Source organism: Syngnathoides biaculeatus, chromosome 23 (genome assembly GCF_019802595.1).
Source record: "Syngnathoides biaculeatus isolate LvHL_M chromosome 23, ASM1980259v1, whole genome shotgun sequence".
NCBI lineage: Eukaryota > Metazoa > Chordata > Actinopteri > Syngnathiformes > Syngnathidae > Syngnathoides > Syngnathoides biaculeatus.
In genome coordinates, this window is record NC_084662.1 from 11,611,879 (window position 1) to 11,631,592 (window position 19,714).

The 19,714-nt window shown below is 43.8% G+C and overlaps 4 protein-coding genes and 1 long non-coding RNA gene across 10 annotated transcripts in view; 3 read left to right on the forward strand and 2 right to left on the reverse strand.

The window, feature by feature from the left end:
* syne1a (spectrin repeat containing, nuclear envelope 1a) overlaps nt 1-2,487 on the reverse strand; it is a 139,952-nt gene extending 137,465 nt beyond the window's left edge. Inside the window, exon 1 of the mRNA XM_061811975.1 lies at nt 2,242-2,487. Coding sequence (XP_061667959.1) covers nt 2,242-2,308 — 67 coding nt within the window. The 5' untranslated portion in view covers nt 2,309-2,487. The remainder of the gene's footprint in view (nt 1-2,241) is intronic.
* Nucleotides 2,488-3,714: 1,227 nt separating this feature from the next.
* Nucleotides 3,715-18,951, reverse strand: LOC133496420 (uncharacterized). The gene is made up of 5 exons (XR_009793780.1): nt 18,863-18,951; nt 17,930-18,004; nt 15,388-15,414; nt 11,120-11,228; nt 3,715-3,935 (listed from the first exon to the last, which is right to left on the reverse strand). It is a non-coding gene; the product is annotated as an uncharacterized LOC133496420 (long non-coding RNA).
* On the forward strand, nt 6,219-10,520 carry myct1a (myc target 1a). Its single transcript, XM_061811987.1, has 2 exons — nt 6,219-6,458; nt 8,942-10,520. The coding sequence occupies exons 1-2, from the start codon at nt 6,401-6,403 to the stop codon at nt 9,496-9,498; spliced, it is 615 nt and encodes a 204-aa protein (XP_061667971.1). The 5' UTR covers nt 6,219-6,400; the 3' UTR covers nt 9,499-10,520.
* Nucleotides 10,707-18,099, forward strand: serac1 (serine active site containing 1). 2 transcript variants are annotated; one of them, XM_061811983.1, is made up of 17 exons: nt 10,707-10,740; nt 11,142-11,247; nt 11,334-11,370; nt 11,439-11,581; nt 11,930-12,019; nt 12,929-13,060; nt 13,146-13,267; nt 14,412-14,540; nt 14,617-14,730; nt 14,821-14,983; nt 15,571-15,721; nt 15,806-15,947; nt 16,024-16,124; nt 16,451-16,548; nt 17,285-17,467; nt 17,554-17,697; nt 17,956-18,099. In XM_061811983.1, the coding sequence occupies exons 2-17, from the start codon at nt 11,154-11,156 to the stop codon at nt 18,090-18,092; spliced, it is 1,980 nt and encodes a 659-aa protein (XP_061667967.1). In that variant the 5' UTR covers nt 10,707-10,740; nt 11,142-11,153; the 3' UTR covers nt 18,093-18,099. The 2 variants fall into 2 exon arrangements, with proteins under 2 accessions (XP_061667967.1, XP_061667969.1); XM_061811985.1 differs by having other exon boundaries at nt 10,709-10,740; nt 11,146-11,247.
* On the forward strand, nt 18,154-19,595 carry gtf2h5 (general transcription factor IIH, polypeptide 5). 5 transcript variants are annotated; one of them, XM_061811994.1, is made up of 3 exons: nt 18,154-18,292; nt 19,251-19,306; nt 19,393-19,595. In XM_061811994.1, the coding sequence occupies exons 2-3, from the start codon at nt 19,272-19,274 to the stop codon at nt 19,571-19,573; spliced, it is 216 nt and encodes a 71-aa protein (XP_061667978.1). In that variant the 5' UTR covers nt 18,154-18,292; nt 19,251-19,271; the 3' UTR covers nt 19,574-19,595. The 5 variants fall into 5 exon arrangements, with proteins under 5 accessions (XP_061667978.1, XP_061667973.1, XP_061667974.1 ...); XM_061811989.1 differs by lacking the exon at nt 18,154-18,292 and adding an exon at nt 18,938-19,060; XM_061811990.1 differs by lacking the exon at nt 18,154-18,292 and adding an exon at nt 18,985-19,066.
* Nucleotides 19,596-19,714: the final 119 nt, after the last annotated feature.

Here is a 19,714-nt window from a genome sequence, read left to right on the forward strand (position 1 = left end):
TGTGAGCCGAGTTCAATAAACCGAGTCTCTGGTGGATGGATGTAGGCTAGCAGGCCAGGCTTTTCAGATAACTGGTTAGGGCACTGAACTGGCAAGCGCAACTGGTTCGCGCCGTGGGTGGGACTGCACCGGATGGCGTGCGCTCCAAGGTCCAATGACATTTTCAACACGAACGTTGTATGAAAAATGAGACGCAGACATCCAGATAAATACCCTCAAAGGTATAATAACACAAAGAAATGCTCGTCATTACTGGAGGCGTGACAGACAGTAATTAACAAGTCGTAAGATTTCTACATGTGTCCCTGCGTTAAGAGGCTAATTATCCAAGACATTTTTGCAAACAATCCAAACTCACTGTGCTGAATTATTTAGAATGTCTCTAATTTACTGCCTTGAAGACTTTAAACGAGCCTCCCACGTGGTTGAAGTCTGGGCTGTAAACAGACAGGAAACACTTGATAAATTCGGTCGCGTTTCAGTGAAGGGAGGAGGCGCGGTTACACATGTCCGCATAAATAATGCAACAGTTTCGCACCGCCGCTGCGGGGCGCGTGAGGCCGTTTCATTCGCACTTAGCGCCTTAATCAAAGTATCGCACTTGTCTTTGAAGAGCACGGGAAGCGGAAAGCCCGCCCAAATGAGAAGAAATCGATACGGGAGGCGCAAAGCGTGAACCCGCACACGTCGGCGCAGACGTCCGTGGCGGCTGGTGCTGCTCGGAGCTCTGACGCGGCACAAGTGGCGCGTCACGAGCCCCGTCGGTAGCCGCCATGTTGGAGCTCTGCTCCCGCATCACCTGACTTTGTTCATTTTGTGTCATCAAATCTCATTTGGGACATGGAGAGATTCTACTTAGCACTGGAGGCTCTCAAACTGATTCTAGCGAAGTCAAGCTAAAATAAAAGTATGATGCAAGCTATACCAACATTTTTTTTGTCAAAATATAACTCAAAAGTTGGACAAAACTTGGACTTTAAACAACCCCGTGCATGTACTGGATACAGTATGACATTAATTAAAGCAACAGTACCAAAAAATGCCACTGGGGGATAGTATCGCTGAGTTGTTAGCTTCTCTTTACACATGTATGACATTGAAGGTGTTTTGAACCTGAACAAACTCCATCACATACGTAGATAGATAGATAGATAGATAGATAGATAGATAGATAGATAGATAGATAGATAGATAGATAGATAGATAGATAGATAGATAGATAGAAGATAGATAGATAGATAGATAGATAGATAGATAGATAGATAGATAGATAGATAGATAGATTAGATAGATAGATAGATAGATAGATAGATAGATAGATAGATAGATAGATAGATAGACAATAGGACACTCTAAATTGCCCCTAGGTGGGATTGTGAGTGTGTTGTTCGTCTCGATGTGCTCTGCAATTGGCTGGCGACCAGTTCGGGGTGTACCCCGCCTCCTGCCCATTGACAGCTGGGACAGGCTACAGCACTCCCAGAGACCCTTGTGAGGATAAGCGGCAAAGAAAATGGGTGGATGTAAAATACATTAACTTGGAAGTCAACCATCACAAAATGATGTTACACTTGGGAGGGTCCATCATACCCATGGGAGATCCAGTATGTAACAATGTAAGCAAGAGTACTAATTTATTAAGTCCAAAAGAAAATTTATTTTTGTCCCCCAAAATATTTGGCCTATTATTTTATAAAAATGTGATGTGATTTTTTTCTTAATTACCTTATATATTTGATTGTATTTTTTCCTTACAGGTTATTTTTTAAATTTTGAAACATGAGGTGTCTTTTGCTTATATTTTCAATGTACAGTGTTTCCTGATATGAACATAAAATAAATCAATGTGATGGCACGTTGCAGTCCAATATGAGACAGCCTTCCACACCTGAGTAAATGTGTGCAATCTGTCAATTTCAAATCCTCAAACAGCCTCCATTATTCGTGTATTTTGCCAATGATGAGCCAAAAGTATACCAAAGTTGACCTTCCACTGTAGCTGATACAAAACTGTGAGTCACCGCATACCTAAATACCACCGCAAAATATTCATTCCTCATGCTTAAAATAAAACTCCTCTTTGCCATACGTGCAACAGCAAAAAAAAAATTAAAAATCAGTGCAGAAAACGAGGTGCCTTTTGAGTCAGCATCTTTGCTTTTGTGCTGTGTCACGGCTAACGTCGCGGGTCACCTCCAAACGTGCCGCAAGTAGCGCTGTGAGTAAGCAATTAACGCCTACCTTGCAGCTTCTGCATCACGTTGGCAATGTCGCGGTGAGACTCTCCGTGGCGGTGCAGTGACGCCATCCCGCTCGTCGTCCGGGCGCCCCGCGTCCTTTCTCAACCGGGCATCGTCGCACTCACCGACACGCAGAATTTTTTTTTTTTTTTTTTTTTTAGTTGCGTGTCGGGATGTTGTTTCTGTTCAGTTCATCCCTGTTGCGGAAACTCGGGACTCAAGAGGAGCTCCTCCTCCTCCTCCTCCTCTTTCTGCAGCTGCTGCTGCTGCTGATGCTGATGCTGATGCTGATGCTGATGCTGCTGATGATGTAAGTTGGTACCTCAGGTCTGCAGGCAGGACCGCTTCCTGGTTGGCATGCGCTGCCATCTGCTGTCCAACCAAAGAAGATGTTGCTTGTTCTGTGCTGTGAGGACCAATCAGGTGCCAGGTAGCGTTGGCTGCATTTATTTTCCACTGTAAAAAATGCATCATTTTTTTAAAACAAGTGTTTAATTTTAAACCAGCCATCACATCACAAAACTCATCACATTAAAACTTATTTGCACACATTTATAAGCCATACTTCATATGTTGATTAGAATAATCTGGGATATCGTGGGACTACAATAGGTGAGCAGCGATATGCCAGAGAATTCATGGATAGATTTTTAATATTATTATTTATCAGTGCCTTATTACACTGATTGTCACATCCTGTGACTATTATACCTCGGAGATATCATAAAAAACGTGATTTGTAAGAGCTTGTATACAAATAGTTGGATCTTTTGAGTGCCTTCCTGTTTATCCATCCATCCATTCATTTTCTTGGCCGCTTATCCTCACGAGGGTTGCGGGGAGTGCTGGAGCCTATCTCAGCTGTCATCGGGCAGGAGACAGGCTACACCCTGAACTGGTTGCCACCCAATTGCAGGGCACATAGAGACAATCAGCCGCACTCACATTCACACCTAGGGGCAATTTAGAGTGTCCAATTAATGGCGACTACTTCGAGGTGAACCCCACCTCTTACCCAAAGTCCATCCATCCATTATCTTAGCTGCTTATCCTCACAAGGGTCACGGGGAGTGCTGGACCCTATCACACAATCACACCTAGGGGCAATTTAGAGTGTCCAATTAATGTTACATGTTTTTAGGACGTGGGAGGAAACCGGAGTACCCAGAGGAAACCCACGCAGGCACGGGGAGAACATGCAAATGCCACACAAGCGGGTCCAGGATTGAATCCGGGACCTCAGAACTGTGAGGCCAGCACTTTAGCAACTGCTCCACCGTGCTGCCTCTTCCTGTTTAAATTTTTTTTTTAAATTTGGTCTCTGAGGTGTCCTTTTTTGAACCCTTTTAACATACATCTAATGTATGAATTTAACATTTTTGGAAGAACATCTTTGACCCCCTCCCAAAAAAAAAGGTATTTGAAATTTGAGTTTTCATTTTACAGTCACGAGTGAAATGAACGTACGCGTGTGGAAAAATAAACCGATGACAAACGTCACTGCCTTGGTCGGTTGTCATCGCGGAAAATGAGAAGTGATGTGTTTGAGGAGAGGGCGTGTACTGTATACCTCTGCAGCAGCGCCGGCCGGGCGCTCGAGTCCTTCATTCCTATGCAGCCTGGCTCAGGGTGACCTCTACTGTTGCGATCCCCTCAGGAGCAAGCAGATGCAGCCAAGGAGAAAGGAAACTGCCACTGCAGCAGAGGTTAAAAAAAAAAAAAAAAAAAAAATCGCACAAAAGGTCAACGGGAGGAGTTTTACCTCCTGTGGCACACCAACACCACGCCGTTGTTTGCTTATCAAATAAACGCTTATGCAGAGCTAAGAGCGAGATGGCCGCTGTGTTAATCCCCCGCAACTGCGCGCGCTCAGCAATTTGTGGACGCTTGTTAGAAAGTTCTGAAATTGACTCAGTGCCAAAGAGACAGATGCTGGCTCCAAACCGGATGGGGGAAAAAAACATCGCGGCAATCGGGTGTACCTAATGTTGTGGCCAGCGAGAGTACATCTTTCTCTGTACCTTCTGCGTTAAGACAAGCGCGACGCTCGGCAAACGATCGTAAACACTAAACCCTGGTCAATATTTACCATTGCAAATGTTTGTGTTTGTGGTCAACACTGAGTTGGGCCCGGCCGCACAGAAATAAAGGAGCACCTGGTTGTGTGGAACGCTTGTATAATGTTTTCACTTTACAAGGACAAAAGTAGTCACGGCGAAGCGTCGGCTCGTGTTCTTTTATTTCCTTTTTCTACTCCTACGCTTTCTTCTTCATTGTACTTTGTACATTTTGGGGAAGTCCGGATGTCCTGTGACACGATGCTACGACGCACATGCCAGTTTTGACAAGGAAAGAATTGATTCAATCATGACACAGTGTAAATGTGTAAAGTATGCACTAGAGTATTTGATGGACTATTACACCATCTACTGGAATGAAACAGAAGGATCACCGCTCAATTTCCCGCTGCCCCATTTTGTACCTCAAATTGGATTTGTAAGAAACCACAGAGCCTGAGGAAAAACAACCAATGTGTGACAGAAAGTGGGTCTCAAGAGGTGTCAATCCTTTCTTGAGCACTCGCAGGCCCACACTTATTATTATTATTATTGTAAGCTCATGCTTAAAGTTCCAGTTTCAGCATCCATGAATCAATTTGAGAACATCCATCAATGCATTTTCTTTGCCGCTTATCCTCACGAGGGTCGTGGGGGAGTGCTGGAGCCCATCCCAGTCCCCCAATCGCAGGGCACATGGAGACAAACCGCCGCACTTACAATATGATGGCTCCATGAAAGATTTTCATGGTTTCACTCATAATGGCCCTGTGACAGAAACCGTAACTACAATGTGGCCCACGATAGAAATGAGTTTGACACCCCTGCTTTAAGCAAATGGACGTGTGAACACAAAGGTGCAGCAACACATGGAGCCAGACAATATAAAAATATTCACACGCCTATATTCACTATCTGACTACTGCGGTTACTAATTTCACTTACTTGTTGTGATTCTGGGCAGCACGGTGGATCAGCTGGTAAAGCGTTGGCCTCACAGGTCCGACGACCTGGGTTCGATCCTGGTTATGTGGAGTAGTTTGCATGTTCTCCCCGTGCCACACCTATGGCCAATTTAGAGCATCCAATTAACGTCGCATGTTTTGGGGGATGTGTGCCCTGAAAAAAGGCACGGGGAGAACATGCCAACTCCACACAGGCAGGTCCGGGATTGAACCCCGGACCTCAGAACTAGCTGACCCACCCGTGCCATATTTGAGAACATAATTTATGCTTCTTTGTTTGTTTACTTTTGTGCCAGGTTGCATAAATACACTGAGGTTTGTTCAACTAAAGCAGGTTTTGGACTACTATTTAAATTGGTCTTTATTGGACATAAATAGTGCGGCCATCGCAATGTTAGCGTCATTCCAACACGATTACAAACGTGTTTCCGTGTGTCCGTCCTGATAGATTTCAGCTGCAGGAGCTGACTGCGCTAGTATCAACGATGACCTGTCACCTCCTGATTTAAAACACTCTTAAGTTAGCGGAGTTCTATGTCAGGTTTATCAAAGTCAGTGTTTTTTCTGGCGGAACGCGCCAGACGACCGCCGAGCTGGCGCACGGCGTGGAAAGTGTGAGACTTTTGGACGAGGGAAGTTAAAAAAGACGCTTTTAAAAGTCATGACCGAGTACTGCACGAGATCAAGTTATAGAGGGTTTAGGGAACTATTGGCTGGCTTACTTATACGCAGTGACACTTATCAACCTGAAGGAAATGATGGGAGAGGAAGTGAGGAAAAGCAACACTCCCCTCTCCACAACGCCAGGATCTCTGTCCGGCAAAGATAAGCCTCTCGTGGAGCTCGTTTCAGTGGGGGGAAAAGCAGGAAATGTGACGGCGTTGGGTTTTTTTTTTGAGTTCCATAAACAAGGCAAGGGCCAGAGTTTAGCCGCCAGTCCGCGAGCGCCTCTGAGCCGAGGGAGGCTGAAAGATAGAGAAAGAGAGAGAGGGAGGGAGAGAGGGGGGGGGAGGACAGGAAAGAAGGACGGCAGAAAGACAGGAAAATCCATTAGTGTATGTAAAAAGAGACAAGTAGAGAGGGAAAGAGAAGAAGTCTTCTTTTTTTTTTGTCCTTTGATGACAACACGAGCAAAATCATGGCTGTGAACAATAATACGAATCTCTTTATGGAAATTCTTCAGTCTTTTGATGCTGGTGAGTGTCCACTAATCGTCCTTTATCTTATTACGCGCAAATTGCCGGCGTTCCTCTCTCGGGTAGTACGCGACCGACAAAATGTAACTTTACGATGCTTTTCAAAGTCAACGGCGACGTGATTGGAAAGGATATTGATCTGTTGCGTTTTCTTCTCTCATTTCCACCGTCGGTGGCTGGAAAGTGAAGACGCAGAAGGAAAAAGTTGATCGTCTCCCTGTGATAACAGTCAATATGATAACAAACGTTGTCTGTTATTGGTGGTCGTGGTTTCCATGTACTTAAAGACGAAACTACAAAAATTTTCGAAGGATCTTGCACAGATTCAACTGAGCCTGAATGTTACACTGTGTACCAAGACGTGGAGGAGCGAACGTGTGTCTGAGCGGTTGTTTGATTCCCATCTAGAGGCCCCGCAATTAACTGGCCAACAGGTGACGAACGCAGACACAATGGATGCCATCGAGCAGGTTCGACGTCACTAAATTCAGCCAACTCGAAAGGAATGTTTTTGGAAATCAGCCGAAAGCGTGCTTTGAGATGAAGTAGCAATGAACGCAAGAATTTAGGTCGGGTATATTCAGGGAAGAAAAATCGACAGACTTCTGGCTTGTCTGACCGCGGAAAACTTTGAAGACTGCGCCGGGCAAATAATCCTGGGCTGCGATCGCAATCTGCACCGCTTCGGGCAAAGATGGCAAAAGTACAGAAGTGGTGATAGACCGCTTCTGAAAATTAAAGTGCTAAAAAAAAAAAAAAAAAATCATGTTGCTGGGAGGAAAGAGTGATTGTTGGACAGAGAGAACTCCAGTGCGACAGAAGAGGTGCAAAAAAAAAAAAAAACTGAACGGCACCAGAGTGGAATAGTGCAGAGCGAACTTGCCTCACATTTCTGAGGTTTGAGGTTTGAACGATTGCTGCGTGTTTTGTTTTGCGTTTTCGTCTGGGTACTACGGCTTCCTCCCACATACCAAACACATACGTTACGCTCATTGAACATATGTTTAGGACATATTTTACTAAGACGAGATGACGTGTCGCTTTTCAAACTCAAACGTGGCCTTTTAAGCACAAACAGGGATGAGAGTGACCAATTTGGAAAAACACTGAAAATGCACGCAATGGGGGGGTTCAAAGGGGTGTGCGCCCCCTTCTGGGCACTCATTTTTTTTTTTATCAAACACACTGTTAAATGGTGACCTCTGGTTACTTCTAACAGTGCAAATACAGGGCAATCATAACATTTTGAAAACTCAAAATATGAGTCCAAACATCCAAAATACTTTAGCCAAAGTTCAAACATAAAAAATGTAGACTGAGTGAAATTTATATCAAATAGGCTACTGCACTTATAAGTTATACTTGAGAAATAAGTAGACAAGTAAAGTTTCTTTCGGCTTGTCCTTTTCGGGGTCGCCACAGCGTGTCATCTCAGATGAACGCACATTTATGTTTGGCACAATTTTTACGCCGGATGCCCTTCCTGACGCAACCCTTCTCAGGGAGTGGAGGCCCCAGTGGGGTACGAACCCACAACCCCTGGTTTAGAAGAAATCGGTACACAAGTAATTTATTTATATATATATATATATATATATATATATATATATAGAGAGAGAGAGAGAGAGAGAGAGAGAGAGAGAGAGAGAGAGAGAGAGCGAGAGAGAGAGAGATCATGAAATATAAAAGTGAGTGATAAAATGCGTGATTTACAGGGTCAGTGCTGCAGTTAGGCCTAATCGTATTAACAGTTGTCAATGATATAAAATTTGAGAAATTTATGTCCAATTTAGCTTTGTGTTTCCTTGGTTTGGATATGCTCCAGCATATTTGTTGCTCCTCGGCTTCCATAATTGATCATATCGGAACACAGAGTGCACAGCCACTTTTTGTATGTGTTCGGTTCGACGTGTTGATACAGTTTTCGTTCCTATCTGCACGGTTACACTTTTTTTCAAGCCATGCCCATCTGAAAGTTTTTTCCCCCGTGGTTTTTATCAATTTCCCTGGCACGATCTTCATCTTTTCGCGCCAAGACGTTCGCCGTACTGGCAAGCGTGCAGACCGCTCGATAACATCTGCGTACATATGTCTATAAATGATGACTTTGCCGTAGTAAACAGAATGCTTCTCTATGAAATGTTAACGTCAGAGTGAAAATACCGACAAAATGCTGCCGGAAATCAAAATGTTGTCGTTATTATAAACACCAAATTTGATGCAAACAGAACAAGGCCGTAAACACATAGCAATGCCGTTTTCAGCTATCACATCTGTGACAAATTTTACGACGAGTGTTGCCGATAGATGCTGGCGGCAAGTCTTGATTGCAGTCTCTCCCCCGTGTCAAGCCATTACCCCCCCCCTCCAAAATTTTCCCAGCGGACGTTTCTTAAAAATGACATTATTAGCTTAAAAAACACAGAATTCCGTGAATCGGCGGAAAATTCTCATCCCTGACAAAACTTTGTCTTCTTTTCCAGTCCCCCTGGTCATAGCTTTCAGCGTTTCCGTGGCAGTGGGCCTGGTTTTGGGGGCCGTGGTCTACGTGATCCTGACGTGGTTTTCCCGGCGCAGAGCAGGCTCGGCCCGCATCACCCGCTGCCCCCATCCCCGCCAACCTGGCACCTCGCCCCGAAACCACCCGGCCTTCAACCGCGGCAGCAGCGGCAGCAGCGGCAACAGCAACCACGACCGGCGGAGCAACAACAGCCTGGTCAGCGCCGCGTTCACCTTCCACCGTCAGACCTCCATCCCGGACCCTCTGGACCCGCTGGGGCACAAGTCGAGCTTCAGGGGGTCCACCTTCCACCCTCTCCTCCACTGCAGCCAGATAGCCAGGGAGGCTGAAGCAGGCAGCCAGACGTCGCTCCCTCGCACGCCTATGCTGACGAACTCCGCCGGCTCACCTCACGCGGCCGCAACCCGCCCCAGACCCCAATCCTTCTGGGGAGAGAGCGTTCGGGGTATCCAGGCTACACAAACCCCTCCTCCTGCTTATGAGAGCATTATTAGGGCCTATCAGGAGACGCATACATAGGACAAGAGGATCTGACGGCTCTCTGGAACTTTGACAATTTGTTTCTAAAGCTACATTTGATTTGTATGAGCACAAAACGCTGCATGGAAGGGACCATTCATGCGAAATTATTTTAAATTCTATATAAGATGTCTTTGACATAAAATAATATTCATTTGACATTAATAAAAAATGAAAATGTTTACATGTACAAAATATTTGCCATAGGAGGCCCAAGCCCATGAATGATCAGAAACATGGTTGCCGCGTGTTTATGTAATAGTATTTAATAAACTGTTTTGCCATTTTTGATCATTTGAATGTTTACACACACAAAAAAAAAAAAAAAAAAACTGTAAGGAAGACATACTTTTCTTTGGATTTATAGTCATTAAAACTTTCAAAATGTCCTCCAAAACGATAAATGGCCAGAGGCGCTCATAATACAGTATATATGTGTAATATGTGACTGTTAATAACTTTAAGTTAATGTCATAAATGTATGCAACAAACGTAAATGACAACAGAGTTTGCTTTGAATTGACACGCCTACCGACAGCGCGTCAGAATAAACTTTTATATTTTTCTGCTGAGATCTTCAAACTAGACCTGTGGCTTATAAACATATATTTACTAATCATATATCACATCTATTTATATACATCTCATTTCCAGCTCGTCACTGAATAACTACACGAATTCACGTGGAACCAAGCCCATGAATGATCAGAAACATGGCTACTGTGTGTTTATGTAATGGTATTTAATAAACTGTTTTGCCACTTTTGATCATGTTGAGAAAAAAAAAAATTGAGAAAAAAAACTGCAAGGAAGACATACATTTCTTTGGATTTATAGTTATTAAAATTTTCAAAATGTCCTCTAAAACAATAAATAGCTATGAGTGCCAGAGGCGCTCATAATACAGTATATATGTGTAATATGTGACTGTTAATAACTTTAAGTTAATGTAATAAATGTATGCAACGAACGCACATGACAACCGAGTCTGCTTTGCCTACCGACATCGCGTCAAAATAAACTTTGATATTTTTTTGCTGAGACCCTCAAACTAGACATGTGGCCTATATATGTATTTACTAATCATAAATCACATGTATTTATATACACTTCATTTTAAGCGAGTGACTGAATATATTTTTAAAACAAGAATTCACGTGGGAGGCGTGTCCAGAGATGACGCATTATTTGTGCGACACATTTTGCCGCTACAGGAGCTCCGCATCGGTCGGATAAAACTCGGTGACTATTTACAAAACTAATCAGCCTTGAATTGGGTTAATTTCGCAGCGTGACACTACCAGTGGAGTAATCTCACTAGGCCTCGTGAACAGACTTGACGACGCCAGTCAGCAGGGTTGAATCTCAGCTTCGTGTGTGTGAATGCAGGCTCGTTTGAACACTGACATATTAACTTGTCACCAGAAGTTAACCTGATGAATTAATGCTGTAATTATTGCTCTTCGTTAATTATCTCATGATTACATCATTGTAAAATGCTGTACATTTACATTCAAGAGTAAATGTATCAAGCCTGAGTGTTTTAACAGAACTGACACGCTCCATTGCATGTGTCGCTGAGCTGTTTTTTTTTTGCCATCTGCGTGTTTGTTTTTCTTACCGGTACCTCCTGGTGATCCGAGGAAGTGGAGAGGATGTCTGCGACTGCACTGCGCTTGATCCCATGCAGGAGACTCAGCAGGCTCGGCTTGCCCGGCGTGACCAAGGTGCTACGGTGGAGAGATTTCAGTGAGTTTTAGTCTAGTAGTTCAACATCTTTATCAAAAAAAAAAAACCCTCTAGCTTTACACAATCATTTCATTATTTTATTCTAGGGAAGGTTGCCAAGGTGACAGGAGCAGTGCTGTTCGGGTAAGCGGTTTGTCGTGAGGAATTGTCCGATTCTCTGAGTTTTGTGGCCGATGTTTCCACGTCCACAGAGGCTGCCTTTTCATCACGTACGAGGTGGTGGCCTTGGACAAGGCGGTGACCATCGACACGAGCGCCGTTCGTCAGGAGAAGTACAAGTCTTACATCTACCTACAAGCCAGTCTCTCTGATGAAAAGGAGAACCTCGCTGCAGGTAGAGTTTCAACTTTTAAAGTCATTGCCGTTATACCAGGAAACCATATTCACTGTCCCCTATAAATGATTTTGAAATGTAAAGGAAACAGCCTTGATTTTTTTTTTTTTTTTCCACCCCAAAAGTTGATTCACAATTTGCGCAGGTGTTTAGTGACATCTTCTAGGATCATTTCCTCTCCTTGCTTCCTCTCCAACTGTATTTCCTGTCTGTTCTCTCATTTCCCCTGGCCAAGGTGCAGTCAGAGGAAGTGAGCCCACCCTCTCTACGAGCTGGCAATTATCACATATAAAAGTTCAGAATTTTCATAAAAGTGACACATTCAAATACTGCCCCCGTATTTTGCAGGGATTACACACAAGACGAGGAGGGAACTTCACAAAGCAGCAAGGCGCTTTCTCGAAATCTCGTCGCGGCTTCTTTTGCAATCATTAGATGGTAAGAAACACTGAAGGATTGTTTATGAATTTATGAGAGGAGCAACATTTCACAAATTCTTTGAATCAGGGCCAGTGGATGCAGCTGGCTTTCGCATATGCATCCTGTTCTGTCGTATTCACTCGACAGCTACGATGTTACCTTTACAGTACCATCAAATGAGATCACGTACAAGCACTTCATTTAGGAAAAAAAAAAAAAAAAACTTCTTTGAATGTCACATGCCATCGGTGCAGGGGTGGACCCAAACGCAGGACTCCGAGACAACGGCATAATGTCCAGAGGGTTTTATTGCAGATGTGTGCGCACACGGTAACGCAGTGCAAACTCAATGAACATGCAAATGCCCACGACGTAAACTCCAACATAAATACTTGGTTAATTAACATGCCGGATGCGCAACAGCTGTGACGAGCGCCAGAGGTGGCACCGGCCAGAGCGGTGACCGAGCCACGCCCCTCCTGGCGGTGCTCCAGCCCCGTCCATGACATTAAAAAGATATACATATTACAAAAGACCTCAGTATGAAGCAGTGCAGTACTATAAAATCTGTCCACATTAATATAATAGAACACCAGTCGAAGACAGCATTGCGCCACTGTACTGAATCGTGTGGTTATAGTTGTGGATCACGACTATTGTTTACTTCTGCAGATGAAGATTTGAGATAAAGAGCCTCTTAGGTGAAGTGTAATGTATCAAGATGCTCAAAACAATAACTTGTATCTTTTAAAAATCAGCTTCCCATTGGATGACACAAAGTTTGCAGCAAGGTTTGTAAATGTCTAAATGTGGTAATCAGACAGTAGTTTCGTCAACGGTAGTTAGATGTAGTTTTTTTCCCCCTTCACAGCACTTATTTTACATAAACTATTTTTTATTGATTATTATAAAAAAAAAAAAAATTAGAGCGCCTCAGTAACATGGATGCAGACCCACACGAGGTGGCCTTATGGATCCTGCTGAAGAGGACGCAGTCTGACAATCCTGCACTCAGATTACAGGCTGTGCAGGAACTGGCAGACAACTGCTACTGGCACGGTAAAGTAATATAATTTACATTTTTGTCGTATTAAATAACAAGGACCACATTTAATAACACGGATCAATATCATCAATGTCGCAGACTACCAGTATCAGACCGCTGCTCAGGTGATGGACCAGAGGACCGCGGTGGGCCTCGCACGGAGTCCTCGAGCGGACATGAGATTCTTCCTGCCGCCGCCTGCACTTCCCGACCTCGATGATGTAAATATCGCCGTAAAATATTCTCCCAACTTTTATGTGATTTTACTTTACATCCAGGTTAACATCAACTGTAGTTCCGTTCCCATCGTAGGAATGTAACTTGAATTTGTACGCAAGTCTGAAGGTACTGAAATCCTCTACTGCAGGGGTGTCAAACTCATTTTTGTCACGGGCCACATTGTAGTTCCGGTTCCCCTCAGAAGGCCGTTATGATTGTGAAACCATAAAAATCGTTGATCGCCTCATCATATTGGCACGTGAAATTTATGAATTACTTTTGGAATCAGAAACCAAGGCTAATGGGTTTTTCAACTTTTGTTTATGTTTGGTCACATAAAAATGCTTGCAATACCTCAAAGTTATGATTATTTATAATATGACTATTTGAAATTTTGGTACAGATTTGAACAAGAGTCACAGAAGTTGACAAACATGATTTGCCTTCGCGGGCCATGAATATGACGGTCACTGTCCTATGCTCTACTGCGCTAGCATAGGACAGTGACAGTCATATTCACTCAAAACAAATGAAAAACATTAAGTATGATGATAACGTGACAATGTTTGCTTTTTCCAGGTGCATTTTCAGTCTATGCCTTCATTTGAACTGATCAATGCGTTTACATGGACACATCATCTAAAGCAATTTAAAAAAATAATTCTTGCGTGCACCCTAAAATGCAATGTGAATTATTAATTTTGGAAATGTTTCATCCCAGATAGTCATGACCTGTTTAATAGTTCATGAATAGTTCAATAATCGAATTCTGTGGTTATCCATGCTCGCTGCCTTGATGTCCAGAAACACAACCGATGACTGTAATTCCTGCTAAGAAACACATCATGAGTGAAATAATTTTTACATTGTTCCCAAAAACAAGAAAGTTGATTGCGCTGAACATCGCCAAATCCGTAGTGCCCGTTCATACATTGCAAAGGTAGCGATTTATCCAGATGTTAATTTTTGATCCGAGGTATGTCCCTGGATCCCATTTTGATGCCGAGTCCCTGCGTGAAAGCGCAGACAATGACGCAATATCTTCTTTCGCTTTATAAAAGGAAAATGTGTATTTCATCTTCTTTGGCAACGCCGACGCGCCCATTTTGCAGGATCTCAGTGTCAGATTTGTCATCCGCTTGACAGGGTTTCTCGGCAGAGGACGGTCTGAGGCAGCTGCTCGCCTCCCTGCCGCAGTCCGAGGTGGACAAATGTGTTCAGTACTTCACCTCGCTGGCCCTCAGAGAGAGCACTCAAGCGCTGGCGGCGCAGCGAGTAAAGAGATCTCCGCACTGTCAGCGCCGTCGCCCTATCCTTTTCACCCTCATCTTGTCCAAATGTTGTGCCGCAGGGTGGCCTGTGGTGTTTTGGCGGCAACGGGCTGCCGTACGCCCAGAGCCTCACGTCTGTTCCTTCTCAGAAGGTGGAGTTCTTCTGCCTACAAGCTCTAGTACAGCATTCCAAGGTATTTTAGTACCGATTTAAAAAAAAAAAATCTTCACTTCAAAGTCATGCAACCTTCCAAGAACTAGCATAGCATGTTCCTCGCCCGCAGGTGAGGAGCCACTGTGACCACATCGTGTCTAACGGGGGTCTTCAGCTCCTTCAGAGGGTCTATCAGCTCCGTAGAGACTCCAAAAATATACAGAGGAACATTGTGCGGATCATCGGGAACCTGGCGCTTAACGAGCGAGTCCACCAGGCCATCGTCCAGGCAGGTAAAATAAACGCAGCGTCGTAAATGCGCGTTTGTTGCTCGTCAAACAAGTACCGTAGTTCCCGGCCAACCGCGCACCTGGTTATAAGCCTCACCCAAGGAAATACCATTTGGTACATACATAGGCCGCAGCTGTGCAAAAAGCCACAAGTGCCCACGTTGAAACCGACATTGAAACACAAGATATTTACAAAGAAAGACGGTACACAGAGAGTTTAACGCTAGCACTGGTGCACTAATGCTAACACTAGTGCCGTCGTCCTAACGGTCGGTTAGAAGAAAAAAAAAACATATTGGTAAAAATCCCTCAGACACGGCAGTCACACGTGAGGGCAGCGCTGACAGGGCCAGACCGGTAAAAGTCACTTCCTCAGCACATATATTCCACCATAGTCTCACGCTTACCTTTTCCGCTCGAGTCCCCCCTTGCGGCTGTTAGAAGAAAAAAAAAATGCACAAATTAGCCGCATCACCGCATAAGCCGCAGGGTTGAAAGCGTGTGAACAAAAGTCACGGGTTACAGGCCGGAAATTACGCTAGTGCTATTCGTTATTGAAATATTTTGGAATGCTTTGGAATAACACCCAGGGTGGCTGTCAGTGCTGGCCGAGATGGTGCAATCGCCCCAGGTCATGGAGGCCTCCCACGCGGCACGTGCCCTGGCCAACTTGGACAGGGAAACGGTGAAGGAGAAGTACCAGGACGGCGTTTACATCCTCCACCCGCAAACACGTGGCAAGTAGGAAGACACTTTTCGCTTTTGTATTTCCCGCCAAATAGGGTCTTGTTTTCCCAAACCAACTTTTTTTGTGCTCAATTCCAGCCAGCCAATCAAAGCGGACGTTTTGTTCATCCACGGGATCCTGGGGGCCGCGTTTAAGACGTGGCGCCAGAGGGACAGAAGCGTGCCGCAAGACGAGAACGACAAAGACTGCGAGGACGATTACACGGAGTGCTGGCCGAAGGTGAGAAAGCCAAATCGGTCGCGTCCTGTTGATCGTCTGTGGCAAACAATAAAACTTAATATCCTGTAATTGACAGACGTGGTTAGCCGCTGATTGTCCGAATCTGAGGGTGTTATCGGTGGAATACGACAGCCACCTCAGTGACTGGTTGGCCAAGTGTCCAGCTGAGAATCAGAGGTCAGAAATCCCTCAATCGCAGCAAGGTGTTCAATCGTACATTTTTTTTTTTTTTTTTTTTTACAGTGGAAGCACTACATACCCACACATTAGTTCTAAATGCTCCTGACCAGTAAAGAAGCAAGTAAAATACAGTGGTCCCTCGGTTCTCGACCACAATCCGTTCCAGAAGGCGGTTCGAGAACCGATTTTCGTTCGAAAACCGAAGCAAAAAAATCTTGAAATTTTCATTCGAAAAACGAGACGTTCGAAAACCGAGGTACCACCGTACTTCTAAATGATTTGCTAGTTCATTGTTCATTCTTTCTGGATTTGTCCCTCCTTAGGAAGTCCTTGGCTTACAGGAGTCGAGAGCTTCTCAAAAAGCTCAAGATGGCGGGGGTTGGAGACCGACCGGTGGTCTGGGTCGCTCACAGTATGGGAGGTATGCTGGAGTCGAACTACCCTAATATGGAAGTAGATTAGTGCCACCAGGATTTAAATTTGAGATGCCACAGAAAACAGGATTTGACTTTGAAATATAAAGTCATCACATCTTCAATTGTAGTGTTTCAATGTAACTTTTCAATGTTAACAATTCAACTGGGTACAATTCGCTGTCTAAAATTCACCGTCCGTGCCACCAGGGAGGGTTACTTCAGGTCAGAACCGAACAGCCACCCAATCCAATTACGCTTTCTTAGTATGTGACGTCATGTGACTAAGAAAGCGTTGCTGCGATTGGCTGGCTGTTCTGCCTGGTGGCAACAGACGGTGAATTTTAGACAGCGAATTGTAGCCGGTTGAATTTTAAACAGTGAATTGTCACAAGTATTGAAAATGTGATCACTTTACATTTCAAATTCAAATCCTGGCGGCATTAATCTACACCCATACCCTAAAACTGTACGTGTTCACACTCGCGTGGCTTGGAAGATCAAAATCATCTCTCGTGATTTCTCTGATTCTCTGCTTTCGTTTGTTCAAATCTCAAGACTCATCATTAAAAAACACACAAAACCGCTCTGCCAATGCACTAGTGCAGTTGCCCAATTCTTGATATTGTAATTTAGTACTTCAACCCACCCAAAAGAACCCAATTGTGCAGTGTAATACCAGATTTACATTTTATTACAGTAAATTACTACTTCGTTTCACCCTTCATCCATTTTCTCTGTCAGGCCTGCTTGTGAAAAAAATGTTGATCGACGCCTCAGAGGACCCGGACTTGAAGGACCTCTTCAAGAACACCAAGGGAGTTTTGTTCTACAGCGTTCCCCATCATGGCACCTTCATGGCGGAATACTCCGTCAACGTCCGATACCTGCTTTTCCCCTCGATAGAGGTCAGAGAACTTTGCAGAGGTCAGTGAACGGAATCGGCTAAGAGGTCCTGGATGCAAAACATTTTTGTTTTTTATTTTTTGACATGTAACATACAATGTTTTTAGATTCTCCGGCGCTCCGTGATCTGAACGAGAACTTCTTGAACATGGCCAAAGAAAAAGAAATTAAGGTGCTAAGCTTTGCAGAGACGCTGCCCACGAATATCGGTCCTATGATCAAGATACTGGTGGTGCCTGCACAATCCGCAAGTAAGAACCGCCAAAATATATACGCTATAAAGTTGGGAAACACTGTTTTAGGGGCCATTAGTTGAAAGTGGTTCTGGATCTACACCAAGCCAACCGGATCATATCACGGGAGTTATATCCAGTGATGGACTTATGCTCTAAATTTGATGAGATATTGAACGGCCTGCTCACTTGCACATTTTCCATTACGGACAGAAAATAGATTGGCTTTATTTCATTTTGCACTCCTCACCTTGCTCGGCCTCGTTGTGGTTCCAGATATCGGCGTCGGGGATCTGATCGAGGTGGACGTGGATCATCTCAGTATCTGCAAGCCAGAGAGGAAGGACTCATTCTTGTACAAGCGTAGCCTCCAATTCATCCGGGAAACACTCCACAGTACCATCGGCCGCTGAGAGCCACTTTTCACGCCGGCGCACTACCTGAACCGCCACTCTGACTCACCCTCCTTGGAATCATACCTCGCCATGAATATTGTGATCATATCATGAGCAATAACATGAAAAAAACAGTGAAGAGTTGCCAGTGGTTATAGTTTAAAACTGGATGCTGATCTCTCACCAAGGCTAGGTGGATTTCAAAGCTCATTTTAAAGGTGACCATTATTACCTTAAAAAGATGTACACAAAATAATTTATTTTTCTCCAGTCAGATCTTTAATGACGAGTTTCTTAACCATGACACAGGATTACCAATCAGTATTTAAGACCATTGTTAGTTTTTAAATTTGTCTATATTGTTTTTACACATTCTCATGTGAGTAGTAACTAATACCATTTTGATATAAAACGTCGTAGCACTGGAAAAATGCACTTCAGCTTTAGTTCGTTTGCAGTCAAACATTTCACAAATACTGAGAATAAAATGTGTTAACTTGGAATCTCAATTAAATCTTTTACATCCAGTTTTAATATCTGAATTTATCAATATATGTACAGTTGTTTGGAATACTTGATATGCTAACTGCGGGTCAGCTTTTTATCGACTGTTTAGTGACTTATTATACAATTATAAAACGTTGGGCTGTTTTTTAAAAAAAAAAAAAAAAACTGACATAAAAACGTTTAATATTAATCTATAACTTCCAACTGTCCACCAACTTCAACAATAACTAATTTACCGTAAAAGCCTGATGTAGAGCATTAATATAAATTGAACAACATACCTGCGCGTTGAAACGTTTGGAAAAATGAAAAATATTTAGAGCACACAAACTTCAAAACACCTGTGTACGCTTGATGTGCGCATGCGCAGGAGCCGACTTAATCGCCCCGAATCGTCATCAAAATGAGACACTAATAGCGTCGAAATCGTCATCAAAATGAGACACTAACAGCGTCGCACAATAAGAGATTCCACGTTGGTAAATGTAATTTTTTTTTTTTTAATGTACATAATGTCTGTCCAAACGCGTTGGATGTTGAACGTTGAATATGAGAATATCACAGAAGAACGTTGCTTTAAACCCGGAAGTTAAGACGTTAGCATTGTTGCTCCTAAATAATCTGGCACTCCGCGGTTGCCGTGTTTCTAATTTTATTTTCCAACACCAGGTTTTAGTTACACCGGTCAACATGGTCAACGTCCACAAAGGTGTCCTCGTCGAATGGTAAAAAGACAACTCACTGTATGTATGTTTTTGGGAGCCGTTGTGGGGGATAATTGATCAATAGTTCTTTGCCGTTCATTTTAAAGCGACCCAGCCATGAAGCAGTTCCTCCTGTACCTGAGTGAGACCAACGCCCTGGGGAAGAAGTTCATCCTCAAGGACCTGGACGACACCCATGTGTTCATCCTGCAGGAGGTGGTCCAGACCCTGCAGGAGAGAGTGGGCAAGCTCATTGACCAGAACTCCTTCACCGCCACTCAGAAATAAAAACTCATGTTGATCATGTTTACTCATATTGCTTGATTAACGGAACACGCGATTGCTGGAATTACAACTGGTCAAATGTTGAGGCACACTTTTATCATAACAATCCACAAATAGGAGGGCTGGTACCATGCAAGGTTCAAT